The sequence below is a fragment of the Myodes glareolus genome, chromosome 6 (genome assembly GCF_982192425.1).
Source record: "Myodes glareolus chromosome 6, mMyoGla1.1, whole genome shotgun sequence".
In the NCBI taxonomy this organism is placed as follows: domain Eukaryota; kingdom Metazoa; phylum Chordata; class Mammalia; order Rodentia; family Cricetidae; genus Myodes; species Myodes glareolus.
The window spans coordinates 23,705,991-23,727,306 of record NC_142031.1 but is presented as its reverse complement, the minus strand read 5'-3'; the positions used below and the strand labels follow the sequence as shown (position 1 = coordinate 23,727,306).

The 21,316-nt window shown below is 49.1% G+C and overlaps 1 protein-coding gene and 1 long non-coding RNA gene across 6 annotated transcripts in view; one reads left to right on the top strand and one right to left on the bottom strand.

The window, feature by feature from the left end:
• Positions 1 to 5,622: 5,622 nt before the first annotated feature.
• LOC125388504 (uncharacterized) lies at positions 5,623 to 20,954 on the top strand. Of its 4 annotated transcripts, none has more exons than XR_015738073.1 (6): positions 5,623 to 7,207; positions 10,730 to 10,858; positions 15,737 to 15,949; positions 19,454 to 19,617; positions 19,707 to 20,239; positions 20,582 to 20,954. It is a non-coding gene; the product is annotated as an uncharacterized LOC125388504 (long non-coding RNA). The 4 variants fall into 4 exon arrangements; XR_015738072.1 differs by lacking the exon at positions 5,623 to 7,207 and adding an exon at positions 7,226 to 10,168; XR_015738074.1 differs by lacking the exon at positions 10,730 to 10,858 and having other exon boundaries at positions 5,625 to 7,207.
• Rab7a (RAB7A, member RAS oncogene family) overlaps positions 18,047 to 21,316 on the bottom strand; it is a 55,626-nt gene continuing 52,356 nt past the window's right edge. For both annotated transcript variants that reach the window (XM_048416623.3, XM_085690603.2), the window contains exon 6: positions 18,047 to 19,445. In XM_048416623.3, the coding sequence (XP_048272580.1) occupies positions 19,350 to 19,445 (96 nt within the window). In that variant the 3' untranslated portion in view covers positions 18,047 to 19,349. The remainder of the gene's footprint in view (positions 19,446 to 21,316) is intronic.

Here is a 21,316-nt window from a genome sequence, read left to right as displayed (position 1 = left end):
TTGCTGACCTTCGGAATGCAGCTCTTAAAAACACCTTATTTTATTTGCAAAATGAGTTTTGTTTGTTTGGTTTTTGAGACAGGGTTTCTCTTTGTAGCCCAGACTATCCTGGGACTGGCTTTGTAGACCAGGCTGGCCTCGAACTCACTGAGATCCACCGACCTCTGCCTCCCAAGTGCTGGGATTAAAGGCATGGGCCTCCACTGTCTAGCACAAAAGACAAATTATTTAAGATTTTAAGAAGTGAGCCAGATCATATTTTTTTTTACCCCACTTTTAAACTTTACTTGCATTTTAAGCTTGGCTTAAATCTTTAAACCATACTGTAAATGATCTCCTCTGAGGAATGTAACTTTTAGAAAGTTGTTATAAAGACGACTGAGTGTGACTGAGTGTGTGTGTGTGTGTGTGTGTGTGCGCACACACAAGCGCACGCACACACACACGTGCATGGGTTGGTGTCTTTCTCAGTCACTCTGTACCTTATTTTCCCAGATAGGGTCTCCTGCTGCTAGCCTGGCTGGCCTGCAAGCTCCAGGCATCTACTGTGTCTGCCTTGGCAGTGCTAGAGTTACAGATGTGCAGACAGACCCAGATGGGCGCCTGGGATTGGCTCTCAGCTGCTCCCACCCAGTCTCCTCCCCTCCCTCTCCGTTCTTCCTCTTCCCTCTTCTTCCCTCCTTTCGCTGCTCCCACGCCTGTCTTGGAATTGCGTATTATCTGTAGGTGTGGTGAAGGCCACAGACAGCTCCACACCATCACATTCAGAGTTCCCTTCAGTTTTTAGGGACCTCTTTTCAGGTCCAACTAGTTTGTGGTTTTGATGTAGAAAGAATGAGGACTAGCCACTACAAAGTAGAGCTGGAGATGTGTTAAGAAGATGCTCGAGAGAATGAAACACGGCTTCCCTGAAGGAGTCAGGATCCCTAGCTGTGTGTACCATTTGGTGGCTCTCAAGTTTACATCTCAAAAGATTACTAAGAAACCCTCCTTCCCTTTCCCTTTCTCCATGCATAAAACATGTGGGGACACACTCACCCGTGTGTGTGGGTGTCTTCCCATCACGCTTCACCTTAGTTTTTAAAGATAGTTTACTTTGTGTATATGAGTGTTTTGCTTGCTTGTATGAGCAACATACATGCTTGCATGTATGCCTGCATGTGTGCAGAGGTCAGAAGAAAGCATTGAATCTCTAGGAACTGGAGTTACAGATGGTTGTGGCCGCTGGGAACTGAACCTGGCTTCTCTGTAAGAAGTAACTGAGTTAACTCAGCGCTCTTAACCTCTCAGCTGTCTCAGCCCGACCGCCTTGTTTTCTGAGACAGGGTTTTCTCTGGACCTTGAGCTATTGTGACAGACTGGCTGGCCAGGGATACTCCAGGCTCCGCCTATTGCCGCTGCCATTATTGGGGCATGCTGTCTTCCTGGGTTTTTATGGGGTGCTGGGGATTTGAACTCAGATTCTCATATTTTTCACATCTTTTTTATTATTATTATGTATACAACATTCCTTCCATGTATGCTTGCATGCCAGAAGAGGACACCAGATCTCATTATAGATGACTGTGAGCCACCATGTGGTTGCTGGGAATTGAACTCAAGACCTCTGGAAGAGCAGTCAGTGCTCTTAACCTCTGAGCCATCTCTCCAGGCCCCTTTCACATCTTTTTTTGATGCCTTATCTGGGATTACCTGGTTAGCTAAAACCCAGAGCCACAAGGACTGCAGAGGGTGCAACGTGTGTGTCTTCCCTGTAAATGGGGTTTCTGGTGAGAGTCCTGGAAGATGCAGGCTGATAGCTGGGGAAAGAGAACAGCCTGAATCAGTTACTCGTGTTAGAATTCTTGCTTCAGCCAGAGTCTGGGATGAGGGACTCGCCTCTTTTCTCATGTCCCATGCTTTCCCCTATCTTTCTCTCCTGCCTCACTTTTAACTGTCTGAATATCGAGCCTCACTAGCCTTTCTCCACTCTGACTCATTCTGAAGTGTTTTCTGAGAAGCAGGCAAGGACCTCCCTTCACCTAAATGGAGGTCTTCAGGCAGTGCTGGCCGCTGTGTCGGGCTGAGTATTCCTGATGCTGACAGTCAACCTGCCCCACATCTATCCCTCACCTCACCCCACATCTGTGAGAGGGGCGTGGTGCCAGCCTCTGCTAATAGACTCCTGTGGCTGTGCGTCCGGCAGGGTGAGCCCTGCCGCCACCGGTCCAGGCTCCTCCCTGGCTCCAGCTTCAGCCACTGGCTCTTTTCTTCTTTACACTCCCCTGAGGGCTCACTCTGCTGCCTCTCAGTATTGTTTCCTTCATGGCCTTCCCGCCACCAGGTGCGCTTCTCTGTTAGCTGTGGGCTTGGCTCTGGCTTGTGGGTTTTTGTTATTGTTGCTTTTGTGTTTGTATGCTTTTTTTTTTTCTAGATAGAGACTTGCTATTTAATTTTTTAGAATTGTATTTAGTGAGATGGGAAGGGAGGGCCTTCATGCCACCACGTGTTTGTGTGTGTGTGTGTGTGTGTGTGTGTGTGTGTGTAGGTCAAAGGACAGCTGGTGAGAAGCAGTTCTTTCTTTCCACCATGTGTGTGCTAGGGATCAAAGCAGGCTTGACAGCAATCCCAACCCCACGACTTGATAATTTGCCTGATGTGAGCTCCCCACACCCAGTCAGATGGCATTTGAAGTGAGTGACCCTTCTCCTTGACATTCCTGTAACGGAAAGTTTTTGGGGACTGGGCTCAAGGGAGATACTGAGGCTAATCAATGAGCCATTGGCGTAGGGGATTTATTTGGATATTAATGGCTTGGAAAGAGCATGGTGGGGCTCCGAGGAGAGTGCTCAGGCCCTTGAGGCAGAGTGGAAGTCCCTTCTTAGTGGTTTCAGAGGAAGGAAGGTTTTCTACCTGGCAGCTGAGTAGGCACAGCACCAGCCTGCACTCCAGGGAAGGAATGTTTGACACCAAAGCTGTAAGAACAGTTGGAAGGGATGGCAAGGCTAATTGGGCCGAGCTCATTACGCTCAGAGCACTCTCATGTTCTGGAGTCTGGCAGTCTGCGGGCTGTAAACTTCCTTCAGGGAATAATTAGTGTGCCTGCCGTTCTCTTGGAAACAGGGCACCTGAGTCTGTCAGAGGTCCGCAGATACACTGGCTCGCCATTCCTCCAGGGTAGCTGGAGGAGGCTGCTGCAGGTGACATCCTCTGGTGAGCTCGTCTGACAGCTACTCACTGGCGAGAGTGGAGGTGGTCTCCAGCGGTGGCCTCACCCTTCCTAACGCTGCGACTCTTTAATACCCCCATACGTAAAAGTATTTTTGTTGTTAATAAATAACTGTAATTTTGTAATGTAAATACCTGTGTCTTTCGATGACCTTAGGCGACCCCAGAAAAAGAATCATTTAATTCCATAGGGGTCGCGATTCCCAGGTTGAGAAGCACTGTTGACACTTATATGCCCCTGCTGTTGGCTCTCAACACTTCCTAGTGCATTGGAATGTTTCCAAGAATCTCCTCTCAGGGAGAGACTGAATGTAGAGGGGAGTTTGTTTTCTGGAAGGAGATTTCACAGATTCCCAACCTCTGTGCTGGACAAATTGTAGGCAGGATGATGCTGGGGCTCTTGTTGGGTCCCTTTGTTCCCCTTCCCTGTGCAGTCACTAAAACTTTTCCTCTCTCCTGCTTCTTTGATAGACCTGTTGAGGACTGATGGCCGAACTTCTTGGGCTGCTGAGGCCCAGGCCCGGGTCCTAACAGCCTCAGTACCAGTCTCATATTCATGTAGAGAAAGTAGCTTCAGAAAATGATTGACAGGAACCAAAGAGCAGCCGGGCTGAAGTGATACACATGGACCCAGGAAGGAAGACCTGGATCAAGATCCCACAACTCTGACTGAGTGGTGGGGCACCTGTTTCCTACAGCTGAAAGGTCTTGAATAGTGGGGTTCAGAGAGGACAATGAGATGGATTGTGGGGGTAAGGAGCTTATTAGAAGAGTTATTAATGCCATGGACAGATAGCAGCATGGCTGTCTGCAGACAGAGTCTGGGTCCCTGAAGGATGGGGGTTCACAGCCTGAAGTCAGGTTCTCTCATTTTGCAGCAAGTAACAGGGAAGCGGGAGAGGACAGGGATGCGTGACCACAGTAGCCACTAGTGAGAGATCTGGGCACTTGGAAGTCTGTTTGCTAGAGATTGACAGGCAGTGCCCTCAGTGGGGTGCCCATCAGTATCGGGCGGGGGTGGGGGTGGAGGTGGGGAGAGGGTCTGTTGCAAGTGTGACGTCTGAGTTCAGTTTGGGTTGTAACAGACCCCCAGCCAGGTTCCAGACAGAGCCTGGCAAAGGGAGGGAGGGCCTGGCTCAGAGCCTTGCCTTCTGCAGTGGTCAGCAAGATGGGGTGAGGGAGGGGTGCTCCCCCTTTAGGAACATCAAGTGGCTTTAGGCCTGGCTGGGAGCACAAAGGGGAAGTCTCAGCCACTAGGATGGTGGGAAGGTGCCTTTAAGATGCAAATGAGTATCGTGGAGCCGCGGGAGGCCTTGTTATTCGACTGGGACCCCCTTTGTCTCTACTCCCCAGTTTGGGCAATGATGAGGAGGGGGCTTGCTGGTCAATGGGGAGAGCCTAGGGGGCCCTCCAGATCGAGAGATCAGCAGAGGGGCTGCAGTGGGATTCCAGATGAGGGCAGACCCCAGTTGCAGACAGTGTTGGCTATGCTGGAACCTAGCAGAGGCTTTGATGTTCTGAGAAAACATATCCTAAAGAGGCCCCCGTAGAAAGGACCATGAGCCAGCTGGCCAGGGCTTCACCATGGAGACCCTTCCAGCCTAGGTGTAGAGTTCTGACTCTGGGTGCTGGGCCTGAGAAGCTGTACCAGAGTCACTGCTCTCTCCCGCCTCCCCCCTCCAGAGCTGTGCAGGGCCATGCAGAGACTGGAGGATGGGTATGGAGGTAACTCCCCCCTCCCTCCCGCTGTGCTCCATATCTTGGACAGCATCGCCCTAGCGGCCTAGACCAGTTCTAGATTCCTTCTTATCCCCTTCCGCTCTTCTTTGTGTGCCTTGAGCCCCATTTCAGCTTCTGGTGCTGTAGTACGCACACACCTGAGTTTGGAGGGCATCTGCTTAAATGTCCAGGGGTATTGTTTGACCTGTGAGCTAGGCTTGCAGAGTAGAGCGGGAGAGACAAATGGTTAGAACAGATAGAGGGGAATAGAATTTGGAATCAAATTTTGTGGGTGACAGCAGCCAGCATAAACAAATGTTCTGGACATAACTTGTCATCATATCAGTTGGTTCCAGAGGCCGAGTCCCTCGGAAGGGAGCTCATTTATGAGCTCCTCCTGGGTTATGCTGCTCCTGGGTTTCGGCACCAGATAAATAAATAAGAGGAGGACACCACTACTCCTAAAGTCTGGAGAAGATTTTTATTGTAGAGCTAAGGGAGAAAGCAGGCAGAGGGGAGAGTCCAGGCTGACCTTGAGGGGGAGGGGCAAGAGAGGCAGCCTGGGCTAAGAAGACCAAAAGGCCTCTTTAGTCAAAATGACAGGGGTGGGGGGCAGAGTGGGAGGATCAAGAGAGGCAGCCTGGGCTAAGAGACCAAGAGGCCTCTTTATCCTAAATGACAGGGGGTGGGGGGCGGAGGAGAGCGCAGAAGCCCAGTCCTTGGGGTAAGAAGAGCTGGAGTTACAAGCACTGTCTGATGCTGGGGTAGCTGGCCAGTGTCCGCTTTGATATGTTAATGGACACCTCAGCCAATTGTCCAGTGTTTGAGACCTAACAAGGGACACATGGATAGTGATAGAAATAGAGGCAGTTTATTAAGAAAGAAAAGGGCACTCTTGAGGGTCTCAGCAATGCCAGTGTACTGGGAAAAGCCACCTGGCACCAGACTTCTCATCTTTTATGTTATTAGCATAGCAGCTGCCTTCTGCACTAGAATAGTGTGGGCTTTCCTTTAGCATGGCTAGGCAGGCTTCCTGGCTTTCTTTGCTAACTGGCTTACATATGTCAGTCTTGATGCCTCTTACTCCTGCTGTGCCGCCACCCTCCCCCTCCAGTTTGCCACCCTCCTCAGGCTCTTGGGAAGACCAGCTTAGGGAGCAGCTTTGCTGAACCCCGACATAATTTCATTTCCTGTTTTCCATTCTTACTAGAAGTTCCTGCTTCTTGTCTCTTGCTGTCCATGCTGAGCACCTTGTGTGCCTGCTACCTACCCTGGGCCCTGCCACCTGTCCCATGACCCTTAGTTTGGAATTGCTGTTTCCTGTATTCTGACTCAAAAAGGGTTGTTCAGGGGTGTGTTAATAAAGACCCATTCCTAGGCCTCATCCTAGATGTCCCATGCTCAGCGCCAGAACTGGAGGCCCTTCAGCCTTCCCACTAAAGCCTTGGACATCCAGTTGCTTTGGGGAAAAGGGTCCATCTTCACCAGGTCCAAGTTTACAGTCTTGGTGGGGGGCTGTTAGCCCTGCTTGAACTCTCCCAGTGGCTCTGATCACACTTTGGTTTTGTCCCTAAGGAGCTGGGATGGATGAGAGGCCACTGTGGAAGGGCCGAGGTAAGACCCGTCATCAAGGCTCCCCACCTTGCTGGACCACTGATCTCACTTGACTGGGGGAAGGAGGCAAAAACTTCAACCTAGGACAGCAGAGCAGGCCCTGGCAGGGGCTCCTGAGAGCAGTATCAAGTAGCTGGGAGAGAGCACAAACACTCGAGAGACTGGCTAGTGACAGACAGCGACTCTACTGTTGGGCTCATTTAAGCAGTGCTCTCGCTTTTTGGGATCCTGGCATTAGCTAGAGGAAGACTCGATAACTTACTACTACTACATAGCCCCGGCACATAGTAGGCCCTCAATAAATATTTGTTGAATGAATGAGATGCGACTCAAAGCCAAGAACAGATTTTGGGTGTTTCTGAATCTTTCATGCCACCATTTCCACGGGGGAACCAGGATCAAGAGCTTCATGGGGTCTAGGGCCCCTGACAGGGCAGTGGTGGGACCTCACCTCAGAACCTAGCATAAAGGTAATTGTGGCTCTTGTGAGGGACACAGAACTTCCTTTTAATACAGAGAGCTCCTTGCCCCATTAGAGCTCAGGAATCCTGAGCTCCCCAACTTAGGAGCCGATCAGCAGCTGCGGAGGCCACACCACTGCTTCTTCACTGCCATCAAACGACGTGGGCGGTGTTACAGATGTGGCGTCAGTGGCATCTGACTGCAGGTGAGTTGGCGACACCACGGTTCTGCCGAGATCCCAGTGCTCTGGGATCCTGGCCCCTGCCAACCTCCTGGGCGTTACCTTCTGCCCCCATGCCCCTCCTCTGCTGTTCCTCAACAGGCCGCTCTGGTTCCTTTTCACTTAAGCTTTTCCTGCCTAAATTATCTTTTGTCTGCAATATTCATCCCTCTGTCACAGAGACTTGGTCTTTACAATGCCAAGTGATAGAAATCTAGAACGGACACTCTATCTTGGACTATATTTATGAAAGATTAAAAAGCAAAGCAAACCTCATCAAGCCCATCCCTCCTGGCACTGCTGGGATGCCTCAGAAGAGGATCTGACCTCTGTTCTCCTAGGACAAGAGTGTCTATGAGAGATGGCCTTTAGGAGGTGACCTTGTCCCAGCCTCCATCTTTATTGAAGAAACTGAGGTTCAGCAAAGAGGTGGGGACCAGGATGCGTATCTGGCATATCGTCCAAGCAGATTTCCTAGGTCCTGCCCTCACCCTTGCAACTGTCCAGCTAGCAGGGGGTCACATAGAGGCACCTGGCAGGCCACCTCATAGAGGACGAGAAGCCGCGGGGTTGGACACGGTACAGAAGGGTACCTCAGCCTCCTGGGTCTCTGGCTCAAAGACAACCCTTAGGTATCCCAAGCGGACTCTGCATATGTGCCCCTGGCAACAGTCCCAGAAACTGTCTAGCCTCAGGAGACAGAGCGTGTGTGCGCTGTTTGCTGGTTAAGCCCTGTGCTCTGCCTGCACTATGAAAGGTCCATAGGCTACTGTAACCCCCCAGCCAGCTCATCATTATTGACATCACAGAAGAAACAAATGAATTTTTCTGATAATTCTAGACTCTGGGTCTTCTCTGTTTAAAGTCAACAACTAATGTAAACATGCCCAATACAACCCGGCAAGTATCTGAGACACTGTTCGTCATGAGAAGCAGAAAGGCCATTTCTGCCCCTTATCAGTGAGTACTGCATAAGGAAAAGAGCATATTTGGTAGAAAATGTTCATTTTGCAAAAATTTTGAATACTTCTCTATCTCCCCACACACACACACACAAAAGTTTCAGGCCTTGACCTGGACAAAGAAAATTTCAGTTCTGTGACCCATACTTTCCACCCTGTGGAAATAAAGACTGTGTTGTGCATTGTCTTTACTTAAAGGGGACTGAGCTGGCTCAGTGGTGAGTACTTTCTTAGTACTCGAGGGCCTAGGTTCTATCCTGCTACCAAAAAAAGAACAAGTTTACCAAAATCAATAGACTGTTTTTCTCCCTTAGAAGTTTTCAGAGGAGATTTAGGCGAATTTTACTTTAAAGTTCAGGAAAGGGTATGTAGTCCTCATGTAAAAGCAGCCGCGCTGGGCAGGCTGTGGGGTGACCACTGAGCACAGCATGACACAGCCCTCCTCTTTCTGGAAAGTTTTCAGAGTTGCCTTAACTATGCATCTGGAAGCAAGGGCCAGCGTTCTTGTCTGGGGTAAATGGTACAGTGAGTAGAGTCCCTAAACTTTTAGGCAGTACAAGAACATGCTTCTCACTGTTGCGCGCATGCACACACACACATCAGTCCTGCCTCCCCACTCCTAGCCCCAAATAAAAAGGTGGTTTTGGTTTTGTTGCTGTTTAGTGACATCATTCCCATGCTATCGCTAAAGTAGAGGGTCAGCACAGCAGAGAAAGCCAGTGACTGGGGTTTTTCATTCCTGGGTGGCCTGGGTCAGGACCAGTACCATGGACAAAGGCCTGGGGCACTTTTATAGGCCTCAATGATAAAACCTCAAGAATCAGACTTTAGAGAGCCGGACACGATTTTATAGGCATTGCACCGAAGAATAGGGAGGGCAGAAGCAGGAAGATCTCTATGTTTGAGGCCAGCCTGGTCTACATAGTGAGCTCCAGCCAGGCTGGAGCCTGGGCCAGCCAGGGCTATGTAAAGAGACCCTGTCTCAAAAGACAGCTCCTGCCCTGGAAAAAAAAAAAAGATGGGGGAAAAGAATCAGCCTCCTGGAAGTATCTTGGTCCACAGATGCATTGATCTGAGGAGTTCCTGTCCTTGCCCCATCCAACTGGGTCTATTGTTGCCTCCCCCCTTTTTTTTAAAAAAAAAAAACCGCTTCCATGGGTCCTACCCCTGTGGGGATGAAATCCAGTGTCTCTGGAGCGAGGTGTCAGGGTCCTGCCTTTCTAGAACACCCATTTCTACCTGGGGGCCTTTCCGTGGTTTCCGCTTTGCACCAATGTCCCCAAATACTTCCCCATGCCCTGCCCCTCCACAGAAAGGCCCTCTCCAAACCCCCCATCTGAAGTAGGGTTGCCTGGCCCCATTCCTGTGCCTTTTGCATGTCTTCCTTCAGGGCACTTTGAGTCCTGTGCCTTCCTGTGCTAGCTGGTCTCCTCTGGCCCTATCAGCCAGTCTGTGTAACTGGGACTCATGCTTACAAATGGTCATTTGCTTAAGTGAGCTAGGAAGGGCCTAGGTCCTGATGCTGGGTGCCCTAGGTGCTGCCAGAGGTGTGGCAGGCAACCCACAAGGTCGCTGCCCAGCCCAGGCTAGCAGGGAGGAAGAAAGGGCTTGTCTCTGAGGTTGTCCTGGCCTGCAGAGGCCCAGATCTTAGGAAGAGGCAGCCGCCCTCCCCAGCTTTCAGGCTCTGCTGCGGGAGGCAGCAGCAGCACCCAGTGCCACTGCCTTGCAGTTCAGCGGTTGACCGTTGGGTAAACGTTGGGAGCGCCCCACCCCTTCTCCGCCCCGTCTCCATGGATACCCACACTTCCCCCACACACCAGTCAAGGAGGCGTGCCCCCAGTGCGGACCCTGTGCAGCCACCGTTCACAACGCCACAGTCTCCTCACCGACCTTCTCCAGTGAAGCGCGTGGGGGTGTTGGAATGCTTGTTGCCGGGCCAGCCCTGCTCTAGTGTTCTTTGCAGCCCTGTTCTCCGTTTGATCTGGTGAGTGGTTTCCTAGCAGAAGCCAGAGAGGGCTCAGAGGTTTCCCCTGGGCTATGTTCCAGGTAACCCAAGGCCGTTGTCTTGGGACTTCCCTCCCACACGTCAGGTTACTGTACCTCCTCTTTACTCTTTGTCTAGAAAAGTGAGGCTAACTCACCTGCAAGTAGACCGTGATGGCAGAGCTGGCTTCTCCAGTTACCATAGGATGGAGCCCATTCCTGTGTCTCCCAGGCCTTTGCAGTCAGCACCTCTGGCCCATTATCTCAGATCCAGACCACTGATCGCTGTGGGGTTAGGGACACTAGGACCAGTGGTTCCCATACTTGCCTGGGACACATAAGCAGCCACATCATGTATACCCCTAAGGTCTTCTTGTCCATGTGCTCACAACCCCAGTCTGGAGTTTATTTCTGATCAGTTTTGTCCCAGAAAAATCACACAAACCAAACCAAAACAAAAACCCTATAAAACACCAAGACAACAAAACAAAACAAAAAATCCACAAAAACAAAAAAAATGCAAAGCAAAATACAGAGCACTCACTGGTCAAATCCCTCTCAGGACGGCTGAGCCTCCAGGGCCAGGGAGAAACGGCAGAGAATGAAGCACTCTGTGAAGGCGGGGCTGGAGGGGACAGAGGCCGACGGCGGTGAAGCCCAGTGTAGACGCCAGGCTACATGACCTGCTTGAGTAAGGCTGTGTATTTAACCTTATTTTCCCCTAAGTCTTACTGGGGTAGCGATTGCGGGGAATGCCAGAAGAGGGTGCCAGATTGCCTGGAGCTGGAGTTGGGAACAGCCCTGTGGATGCTGGCAATGAAACCCTGAGCCTCTGAAGGAGCAGGCTCTTTCCTTTCCACTGCTCTGCGCCCAGCCTAGCACCCAGGAGTCTAAGGCCCTCTTTCAAAACAAAACCCTGAGAGTAAAGCAAAACTGAAAGACAGTTTTGTGGTTGCAAATGGGACCACAGGCTGTAGCCCCTACTCCTGGCAGAAGCATGCAGCTAAGGCAGGCTTGCTGTTCCTGGGTCAGAGGGTGTCTAGACAGGATGAACAGGGGAACAGGGAGGACCCAGGGGCCTGTAAAATACCTAAGCCAGGGTCAGTGGAACAAACGGCTTCCAGCTTCTCCCATTCTGAGCGGATGAAGTTGGTTACTTTTCTCAGGGTCTCAACTGTCTTTCCCAGTTCGATATTTTGTTTATGCCAAAAGGGACTCAGTAACTCTGCAGACAGCTGTCTTCTCTGGTTATATTTCTTGGGGGGTTACCAGGATTTCGGAAGAACTGACTTGACTGAAAATCTCGGAGGACTGAGTTGGCTGTGACCCATCTGGTACTCCAAGGGTCCCTTCTGAGCTGGGGAACACACTGACCACAGCTAGCAGAGTGAACTTCCACTCTGTCAGGAGTAGGAGACTAGCGGCCCGGGCTCTGATGGGGTGGGGTGATCTGACCTCTTTATGGCTGGAAGGAGACTGACTGATTCCTTGAGAACCAGAGTGGGTGCTTAGGCTGCCGTTCCTAAGCCAAGAGGCTGGGCAAACTGGACCTCAAGAAATGGACAGCAAGGAACGGAGAGTTTTCCCAAGGAGGAAGGGGCAGAGAGGGCAGAGCCCCACTCAGTACACCTGGGGAAGGAAGGATCTCGGGGAAGCTCAGTCCTCTGCCAGATAGCTGGGTGCCTGGTGCCTGCCTGTGAGCACTCCGGTGCGCTGTGAATAGGTGTGTGCAGGTAGGCTGGCCATGGGACAACTGCTCAGATGCTTCCTATGTAGATACCGACGGTGACCATGGCATGGCCAGGCCAGGAGAGGTTGTGCTGAAGTGGAATAGATGCCACTTAACCATGGGAAGCCATGGCCACTGTCACAGGGATTTCTGGAGGTAGTGGCCACGAGTGCTTGCATCTCTGGTATCGGATATTCCCCACCCCACTAGAGGTGGCTTTAGGCCACTGAGGAGTCTCCCTCTCGGTGAGGTCATTGTCACAGGGGCCACTGGATTCACCCTCTGAGGTCACTGTGTGACAGGTACTACTTGTTGGCACCTTGAATACTTGTCCTGATGGTTGTGTAGTGAGATCCAAAGGGAAAGGTGGGTATGAACAGCCACTGTTTGTTGGAGAGGGCAGGGGCCACTTGTTTGTCCTGGCTGCCCAGAACCGAAATAATCACACAGAAACTATATTATTTAAAGACACTGCTTGGCCCATTAGCTCTAGTAATCTGTGTATTGCCATGTGGCTATGGCTAAAGTTCCGGCATCCATCTCTGGTGGCTACATGGCTTCTCTGACTCTGCCCTTCTTTCTCCCAGAATTCAGCTTAGTTTTCCCTGCCTACCTAGTTCTCCCTATCAACAGGCCAAGGCAGTTTCTTTATTCATTAACCAAGACAGAAGGACCTCCCACGCCAACTGCTGAACACTGGGCAGATTAGGTAGCAAATGGCAGGCCCTGCATGTGTCTGAAATCTTGCTGGCCAAGTCTGAAAGGACCCGTGAGCTGCATGGAACCTATTTCAGTTGGATGACATTAGTCTCAAAGACAGGTCACATGTACTCTTGTGATCTGAGGACTAGATGGGAATATGGTGTCAGAGGCAAACCTGTGGGCTGGCAGCTGTGGCTGGTAATGGGCTAGTGGGCTTCAGAGGGAAGTGTGACTCAGGGCTGTTCATGTGAGCCATGGTTTCTGGTCAGTTGGGGCAAAGCATTGGCTGTGATTAATAAGAGAACAGTGTCATGGCGGTTAATCTTCTGGGAAATAGTTCTTCCGGGTCAGCACATGGGCTGTGGTAAGAGAGACCAAGGCTGTATCCCATGCTGGCAGCCAAACTTTAGTGGCAAGAGAGCTGCGGGAAATGCCCATACTGGGCTGACCCCACAGACAGCGGGAGGGTGGAGTGGAGCTGGCCTGGGCCTTGAGGCCAACTGTGTCGCAGAAGGCAGAGCTGGATAACGCTTCTTGGGCCCTCTGGAGCCCAGATTATGAGTGGATTTAAACACTGGACATTGAGCTCAGATTGCAGTTGTGCCCTGGGTCTTCCCTCCTGGAATTAGGAGGGTATGCATGTGTTCTATTTGTTTCTGTAGGATTTCTGCAGATGACTCTACACTGTCGATGGATGAGTCCCAGGATAAGCCAGGATCAGTCCTGGCTCCTGGGCTTCCCGTAGTGTGTCAACAGGCTAAGGAGCTGGAGCCTGCCTACTTCCTCTCTGTATCTGGCTGTGCCTCCAGCTCTGTGACTGATCACAAGATCATGTAAGGCTGGGGTGGAACAGCACCCATCACACAGGCAAATGGGCCTTCCGGTTCCTTTCGGGTTCTATGGTCTGTTAAAGGAGGACACGACAAATAGTAGGGGATTGAGCCATGGATAAAGTGTGGAAATCCTAGTTTAATCTGGTCTCTCCCTGGGACAGACTAGACCTCACTAGCTGCTCACAGACTGGCCATGCTCATCCTGGTGGGAAAGGAATCATGGAAGTGAGAAGGCAACTCTGGCCCAAGACTTCTCCTCCTCCTCCTCCATCTCCTTGCAGATAGATCTATCTAGGGTTCCAAGAAAGGTCCATTCAGCTGTTCCTCAAACACCCAGCACAGTTAGATCCTCAGAACTCAAACAACCCTCTTTTGTTCCTTGTCAGGAGACATGGCCCCAATCTCCCCGGAATGTTTCCCTTGCAGTATTCAGAGCCACATATCGACAGAACCTCCTCAGCAGTCTAGGCAGCAGAGTACTACAGACTTCCAGTCACTTGGTCCCTCCAAATCTAGCCAGAGCTTCGGGTTAGGCATTGGTAAAGCAGAAACTTCTGTCAGTTTGGTCCTCTTGACCACAGATGCTCATGAACCGGAACAGTTTAAAGTCTCAGAATGTGTGCCCCAGTAGGTAAGACTCATCTGCACAAAAGGACAGGTACTTTGGGTCTAGTCAGATACCCCGTACTCAACAGTGTGTTTTCTATAAACCACTAGGTTCAGGCTTAGAAAGGAACAAATGCTTTTTGTGTATCCATGAAGTTATCACATGCTGTTTGAGCTCACGGATGAGCTGGCTCTGGAGGTGGGATTTGGTCCTCCCACTTGAGACCCAACCATGTTTTGTTTAAAAATGTCTTCCAAAGCCCCTACGTTTTCCTAAGTCAGTGTGGCCCTGACTCTGTGACAGGAAGAAAGGACAGCAAAATAACCAGAGAAAAGGCCTGTGACCATTATTCATCTCACACATAACAGAGCTGTCTCTACTACGTAATGTTCATTCAGAACCAAAAGCAGTTTAGGCATACCGTCCTGTGCACTGTATGAAGATGGTCCTGTGTGCTCTATAAGGTTTACCTGGGAACTCACCAACCCATAGTTTAATAGCACGTACACAGGTAATGATAATTTATTATGTATGTGGTTTGGTTCAACTTTCTTTTACTAAGGTGGTGTTGATGTTATGTTCCTGTTCCGCAGGACAGCTAGATGTGTTTCCAAAATGACAGAGAAAGCTGCAAAGTGACAAGGGCCTGGGCGAGTTACATACGGCATATAGGTCAGAGTTCATTTCGCTGATGTCGAATCTCAACTTAAATTGATGGAATTACTACTGGCCTGGTCTCCATAATAATGACAAGAACTGGCTTAAGAAACAAAAATGTACATCTAATCAAGGTTTTAAGTGTTTGGCTTTTGCCCAAGCTTGATCTAAATATTGCACAGTCATTACAGCGGACAGATACCTTCTGCATGTTCAGTATTAGGAGCTACACTAATGTGCTCAGAGGGATGAAAAGGCAGAATCTTCCCACCTTGACCTTCCAGCAGGCATCTTTTAAATGTTAATTGTGGGAGTCTCCTACTCCTTTGTTCAGGGCCACGGATACCCCTTGTGGTGGGCTCTACCCAGTCTCCAGTCTACAAAGAGGAGGGTCAGAATAGAGGAAAAATGTGCTCCATGTTTTCAAGCAAGGCCCAGGTCAAGCAATTTCTCGCATAGATGGAAAAACTGGTCCGAGGAGCCTGAGGACCAGATCTTCAAAGGCCTTGACAGGGAAACAGACAAAAAACACAATTAATCATGGCCACAGTTGTCTTGAACACCCAGCAGGAAAGTATAGCCAAGAAGTAGGATGGTCAGCTTGTCTCTTAACAGTTTAAGGCAGTGGTTCCCAACCTGTGGCTCACACCCATTGGAAAAGACTTATTTCTGATGGTCTTAGGAACTGAGACATCACTCAGTAGCAAAATTATAATTATGAAGTAGTGATGAAAATAAATTTATGGTTGAGGGTTCCTAAGGCCATTGGGAATGTGTTTTCTGGTGGTTGCTACCCACAGGCTGAGAACTGCGGGTCTATGAGGATCGCACCCCCTGCACCTTAGCTTAGATCCGTGTGAGATGCTTACAGGTCTAACTGTAATTTTCTTTTTACTGAGAAAAATGCTGCCACTAATAGGGCACTATGCCCTTGCCTGAAGTCCTCCATTACAGCACCCACCAGCCAAAAGAGGCCCGCCTAAAAAAGGAAACTAGAAAAACCAAACAACAGCTAAATTTCTTCTCTTTCTGCCTCTCTAGAAGCTGCGTGGGGGGGACCTCGAAGTGAGTCTATCCGCTTGGACAGCCCTGAAAGCAGATCCTAGGCTCAGCACTCGGGCCAGCCGTCAATGTGGGACTTTCCTGGGAATGGCTGCCCTACAAGTGCAGGTCTGACAGGAATGCCAGCCCCTCCAGTGACCCCAATCTACACAGTGATGCAACATGGTCCTCTCCAGAACCACCGCACTGAAGGTAGGGCCTGGTGTCAGAGGGAATTACAGGTCTAAGTTATTCCGCCCAGCTATCTTATTTTCTGAAATTTGTCAAGTTTTTGAGTATTTCTCTGTGGCCCTGAATAGTCTTAGCTTCCCAGAGGCTGGGATAAAGTCAAGTCACCATACTGAGCTTCAGCCACGTCTTGTTTCTAATGAGCATATCTTTTACCTTTTTGTTATTTTTAAATACTTTGGTTTTTGGTTCTGAGATGTGTAGCTCAGCTGGTAGTGTTCACCCCAGGTTCGACTCCTAGTATAGCATGGACCAACCATAGAGGCTTTCACCTGTAACCTGGTGGTAAGGAGGTGCGCACAGGCAGGAGGATGAGAAAGAAGTTCAAGGCCATTCCATCCTTAGTTACAGTGAGTCTGAGGTGAGCCTAGGACAGAGATCCTGTCTCAAAACTGAAAACCTTTGTTTTCTGGTGATTTTATTAATGTAGTATTTTTCTTGGTTTGCTTTTGGGATTGTTCCTTGCCGAATTAATCAGCTCTAACAGTATTCTGCATGAGTGTACTGTCTGTGGAAGACATGCTAACATCTTCCCTTGCAACCTGGATGCCTTTTCTCTGCTTTGTTGATGGTGCCAAAGTATGTAGCCATCTTGTCCTCGATCGGAGGTAGAGCACCTGGCCTCTCAGCATTTAATGCCAGTTCTGCCTCTGTGGCCTCGTGATGCCACACACATTTTCACTTTTCTATCATGGGGCTGTGCTATGTTGTTTTGGGGATAAAGTGGGCTGATACAAACCCTAGAAAGCAGACAAACTCCAGGTGGTGTGGAGCTCAGGCAGTGTAAAGCCTGTGCTTGCCCAGCAGTGTAAACTAAGGTAGTTGTGCCAGAGTGAAGGGAGAATGAGTTCCCTCCACAGCAGGGGCAGGAACAGACTCCCCAGCACCCCTCCAGCCTCAGCATGTCCTGCCTGGCAGAGGCCATACTACTCATAGTTGCTGGTGGTGCTGAGGGTTTCTGTGGCACTGGGTGCAATCCAAGGTCTCACCAGGCAAGCGTGAGCCTCCAAGTCACATCCTTATCCCCAGAATTTGACTGAGGTGTGCCCTTAATCACTACTAGAAACTCAGGAAGTATTCCAGGTTTTTAAAGGGAAGGTAGAAAAGCTGGATATATGTAGGGAAAATTGTATTTGACTTTTTTTTTGGAGACAGATTCTCTATATAGCCCCGGAACTCACTACACAGACCAGGCTGGCCTAGAACTCAGAGTTCACTACCTACCTGCCTCCAGAGAAGAAAAGCATGTACCACCTCCCCCAGCCTTATATTTGAATTTTTTGAGACAGGTTTCACAAAACTATGTAGCCCAGGTTGGCCCTGAACTCCCCTTCCTCCTGTCCTAGCCTCCCTCGTGTGCTGTCAAGTCTGTCTTGGGAAATGGTTTTATCAGTTCAACTCTGGCAAGATTTCTGACAGACACAGGGCTGACACCAAATGCCTAAGCTCAAGCAATCCTCCTGCCTCAACCTTCTGTCTCATTTGCCTACAAATATATCACAATGCCCAGGAAAATGTAATTTTTAACAATGAAGTCTGTGGCAAGGGGCAGGAGAAAGAAGGAAAGCAAGAGAAGCTTGAAGATTCTGGAAAATGGTTAGTAAGACCTCAATGGACACATTAAGAACCACTGCAATGGCAGCCTTTCAGTCAGCATGTGCCCCATGTATGATGGGTACAGGTTCCTGCTGCCAGAAGGGAAGACCTGTGAAAAGTGACAGCTGTCATTGGGCCCCAGAGTCATTCAGTCCATCTGACACTGTGAAATACACACACACACACACACACACACAGAGGTTCCAGGTGTATAATGGCCCGAGGTCACCAGCAGTTTAGGGCTGCTGCTCTTAGGAAACATGTTTTCCATTCCATGCCCCACCTTTCCCAATACTGTGGTTAAGAAAAAGAGCCCCACTAGGGCGGCAGGTATTCTAGGATTAGGCATGAAGGCACTCTTGCCTCTTAAGCTCCACAAGGGTCCACAAGGGTACAGTGAACACAGAGAATGTCTCCACACAGCTGAAGTCTGCAAGGAAAAAAAAAAAAAAGACAGGGCAACTATTCTTTGTTCCTGTTAAATTTTATTGGCATCACGTTCGTCTCTTTACAGAAGAACTCAGCCTACACTCTAGAATGTAGACTTTTGGAGGGGAAGTGCTCTGGGAAGCAAGCCATGATGCAGGGCAGGACCTCGGGAGGGGGCAGAACTGCCAGGGCTCAACCCAAGAGACGGGTGGGTTAGTGCTGGGCCACACTTGGGTCGGGTGGGGGAAAAGGAGGAGGGGTCTGCTAACCTACAGGTACCACAACCCTGAAAGGAGCGCCTTCTAGAACAAAGGTAGAGTCACTAGGACAGGTCTGGTGGGGTTCTCTTTTCCCCTTAGAGCAGGATATTGATCTAAAGGGCGTAGTAAAGTGTTGAACGGAAGGAAAAAAAAAAAAACTAAGAAGGGGAAAATGAGAATTTAATTTCTAAAATAACAGCAATTTATCCATTGTACCTACTACTGTATTATGCAAATCAACCTTTTGGAAAATTTAGACACAGAAGGGAACTGTCTAGTTCAGTTTTCCCTCTGGAGAGATCAAAAGCTTTTGGCTCTTAAGTCTTTGATAAAAGGTGTACATAATTCTTGTGTCTACTGTACAGAATACTGCCGCTAGCTGGACTTCCAAATTTGAGTCTCTAACACTCTTGTAATCCAGACAGGGTTCAACCCTCCATCTTGCACGTCTGCGTTAGAGGACTTAAACACACAATCCAGGAATTCCTTACACTAATTTATACATTTTAATTGGTTGCATATATTAACATGTACTATAAGATTCTTTTCTAAGAAGCATTACATAATAAATGGATACTGTAAAAAGATCTGATTAGTTAAAAGTAACAAGCATTAACAGATACATACAAAACAGCCTGTTCAGAATGGAACGTGGGCACCAGCCTTCCCACAGGACCTTCAAGGAGGGGTAGGGGCAAAGACCACAAGACCGTTAAAAAAAAAAAAAAATCAGATAATTAGACACAGACGAACTGTGAACAGTTCTCTCACTCTCCAGTAGACAAAAAGAGTAAGCTTTCCATGCCCACTGCACCCCAGAGCACCCAGGGCTCTGCCGTATGCCTGCCGTACACAGGGCTCATGGCGGGCAACTGCCCCAAGAGCCCGTCAGGCACAGGCTAGAGTTTGCTTGCTGTGTGTGTGTGTGTGGTGGCTGACTGTGTTTGGTGGAGTTTTCTTTTGGCAGCTGGATGTGAGAGATCACGTTCTGTTCTGTTTAGAGGAGGAGGGACGCATATTGAAGGCCTATGTGTGTTCTTGGTCTGTGAAGGACTCTGTGCTCAGTGCTCACTGCCCCTTCAACAGCTGCAGCTCTCTGCGGAGGCCTTGGCCCGGTCATTCTTGTCCAGTTTGATGGGTTCAGGGAATTCATTGTATAACTCCACTTCTGTTTCCTGGTCAGGGGAGAGAGAGAGGTTGATGACTTGGGACACGGGAACATTCCAATTTTCAGCTTGGTACAGGGTGACAGACTCTGTAAGGAGTCAGCAGGAACCACATCTACACCAAGTAGTCAGAACACATGCCGCTGCTGAGCATCGTAGACCACACCCAGCTAACTGTCAGGTAGGGCCCTGCTCACTGCTCCTCATGTGATCATGTCCCATTGAATTTTCTGGACTGTTGTCCAGGAGCTCGTCTCTTTTCTTCCACAGGTTGTAGCCTGAGGGGCAGAGCTGTGGGGGATGCCGTCACAGCAGCTAAGATGAGCAGCTAAGATGGGCTCCAGTCACTTCCTGGACTAATCCTTGTAAGGAGGAACGGAGCTGCCCCTCAGCACGGTACCCAAGAAGAAAAGTTTCCTAAACAGTATTATTGTTTTATTCACAATAGCTACAAAAACATGCAATACCTGCGAATACATATTGAATACAGCAGGAGCTTTATCTTAGTGCATCAGTTCCCAACACTCATCACCCCAAAAAGAAACCCTGTGCTAATTAGCAGCCATTCTCCCGCCTTCCCCCCCAGCCACAACCAATCTTATTTTCTCATCACGGAAGCCAGGGTTTCATAAATGCTAAGTAGGCACTCTGCTAATGAGCCACATTTCATCCCAGACCTGTCTCTTGTTATACAAAGGGTCTTACTCTGTAGCTCAGCCTGGCCCTGGATTTGTGGGCAATCTTCCTGCTTCTACGAGGATGGCAAGTGTGCACACCATACCCTGCGGACTTCTGAGATACAGGTTATTAATTTGATACAGGTTTCATTCCAGCCTCTGTGTTAGACCCCTTGGCCTATTCCACTGCTCCTATGGCTGAATGGCATCTGTAGTAGATGAACCACCTTTTGTTTAGACACTCATCAGCTGGTGAACAATAATTTACATATACTCCTGTCAGTACTAATATAGGCAGATTATAAATAAAGGCAGATTATGAATGACAGTCTTGGACAGAATGGGTGTCAACCCAAAGTTTGGATGTTGAAGCTCTAACCCCCTAGTGTGCCTATGCCTAGAACAGCCAGATTAGATAGGGTTATCTCTGGCATCTGATCTCACAGGACTTCCAATTTTCCTTTTCAGACAGGGTTTCATATGTATCCCACCTTGAACTTGCAATGTAGAGGATCTTGAATTACTAAATTCTCCTGCTTCTAACTGATGCTGGGACAAGGAATGTATTACCATGCCGAGTTTATCTCATACTGAAGATGGATCCCAGGGTCTCATGAATGCCAGGAGAGCACTCTATACCAACTGAGCTCAAGCTCCAGAACTTACTACATATGTTGTCACTGAGACACCCCAGGAGGCTTATCAAATTTGCTCTCTGAGCAAAGCAACCCTGTGTGAACAGCAAGAAGACAGTCATCTGCATGACAGAAAAGTTCCCTATCCCAAAACCAGTGTGCCAGCCTTGGTCCCAGACTCTAATAAAATATATGTATAAGCTGTCCGATCTATGGTATTTTGTTATGGTCCACCCAAGTAGATATACAATTCCAACAAAAATCTCAACAGGCTTTGACCTGGCTGAGAGGGAGTCGGGAGGTAGCTACAGGTAAGCAGAACTATACACTCAAGATACTGAAATAAAGATGGTCCAGGTAAATGGGTTAACTTGCAAATCAGATATTTACAATTCATAACAGTAGTGATGAAATAATTTTATGGTCAGGGGGCTCACCACAACAAGAGGAACAATAGGTTTGAGAACCACTGAGGTAAAGGAACCCAGACATGGCCAAGACAGTCTAGAAATTCTAAAAGAAGAACACGAATGCTTTAACAACTGGGCTACTTTAAAGGGACAACAGC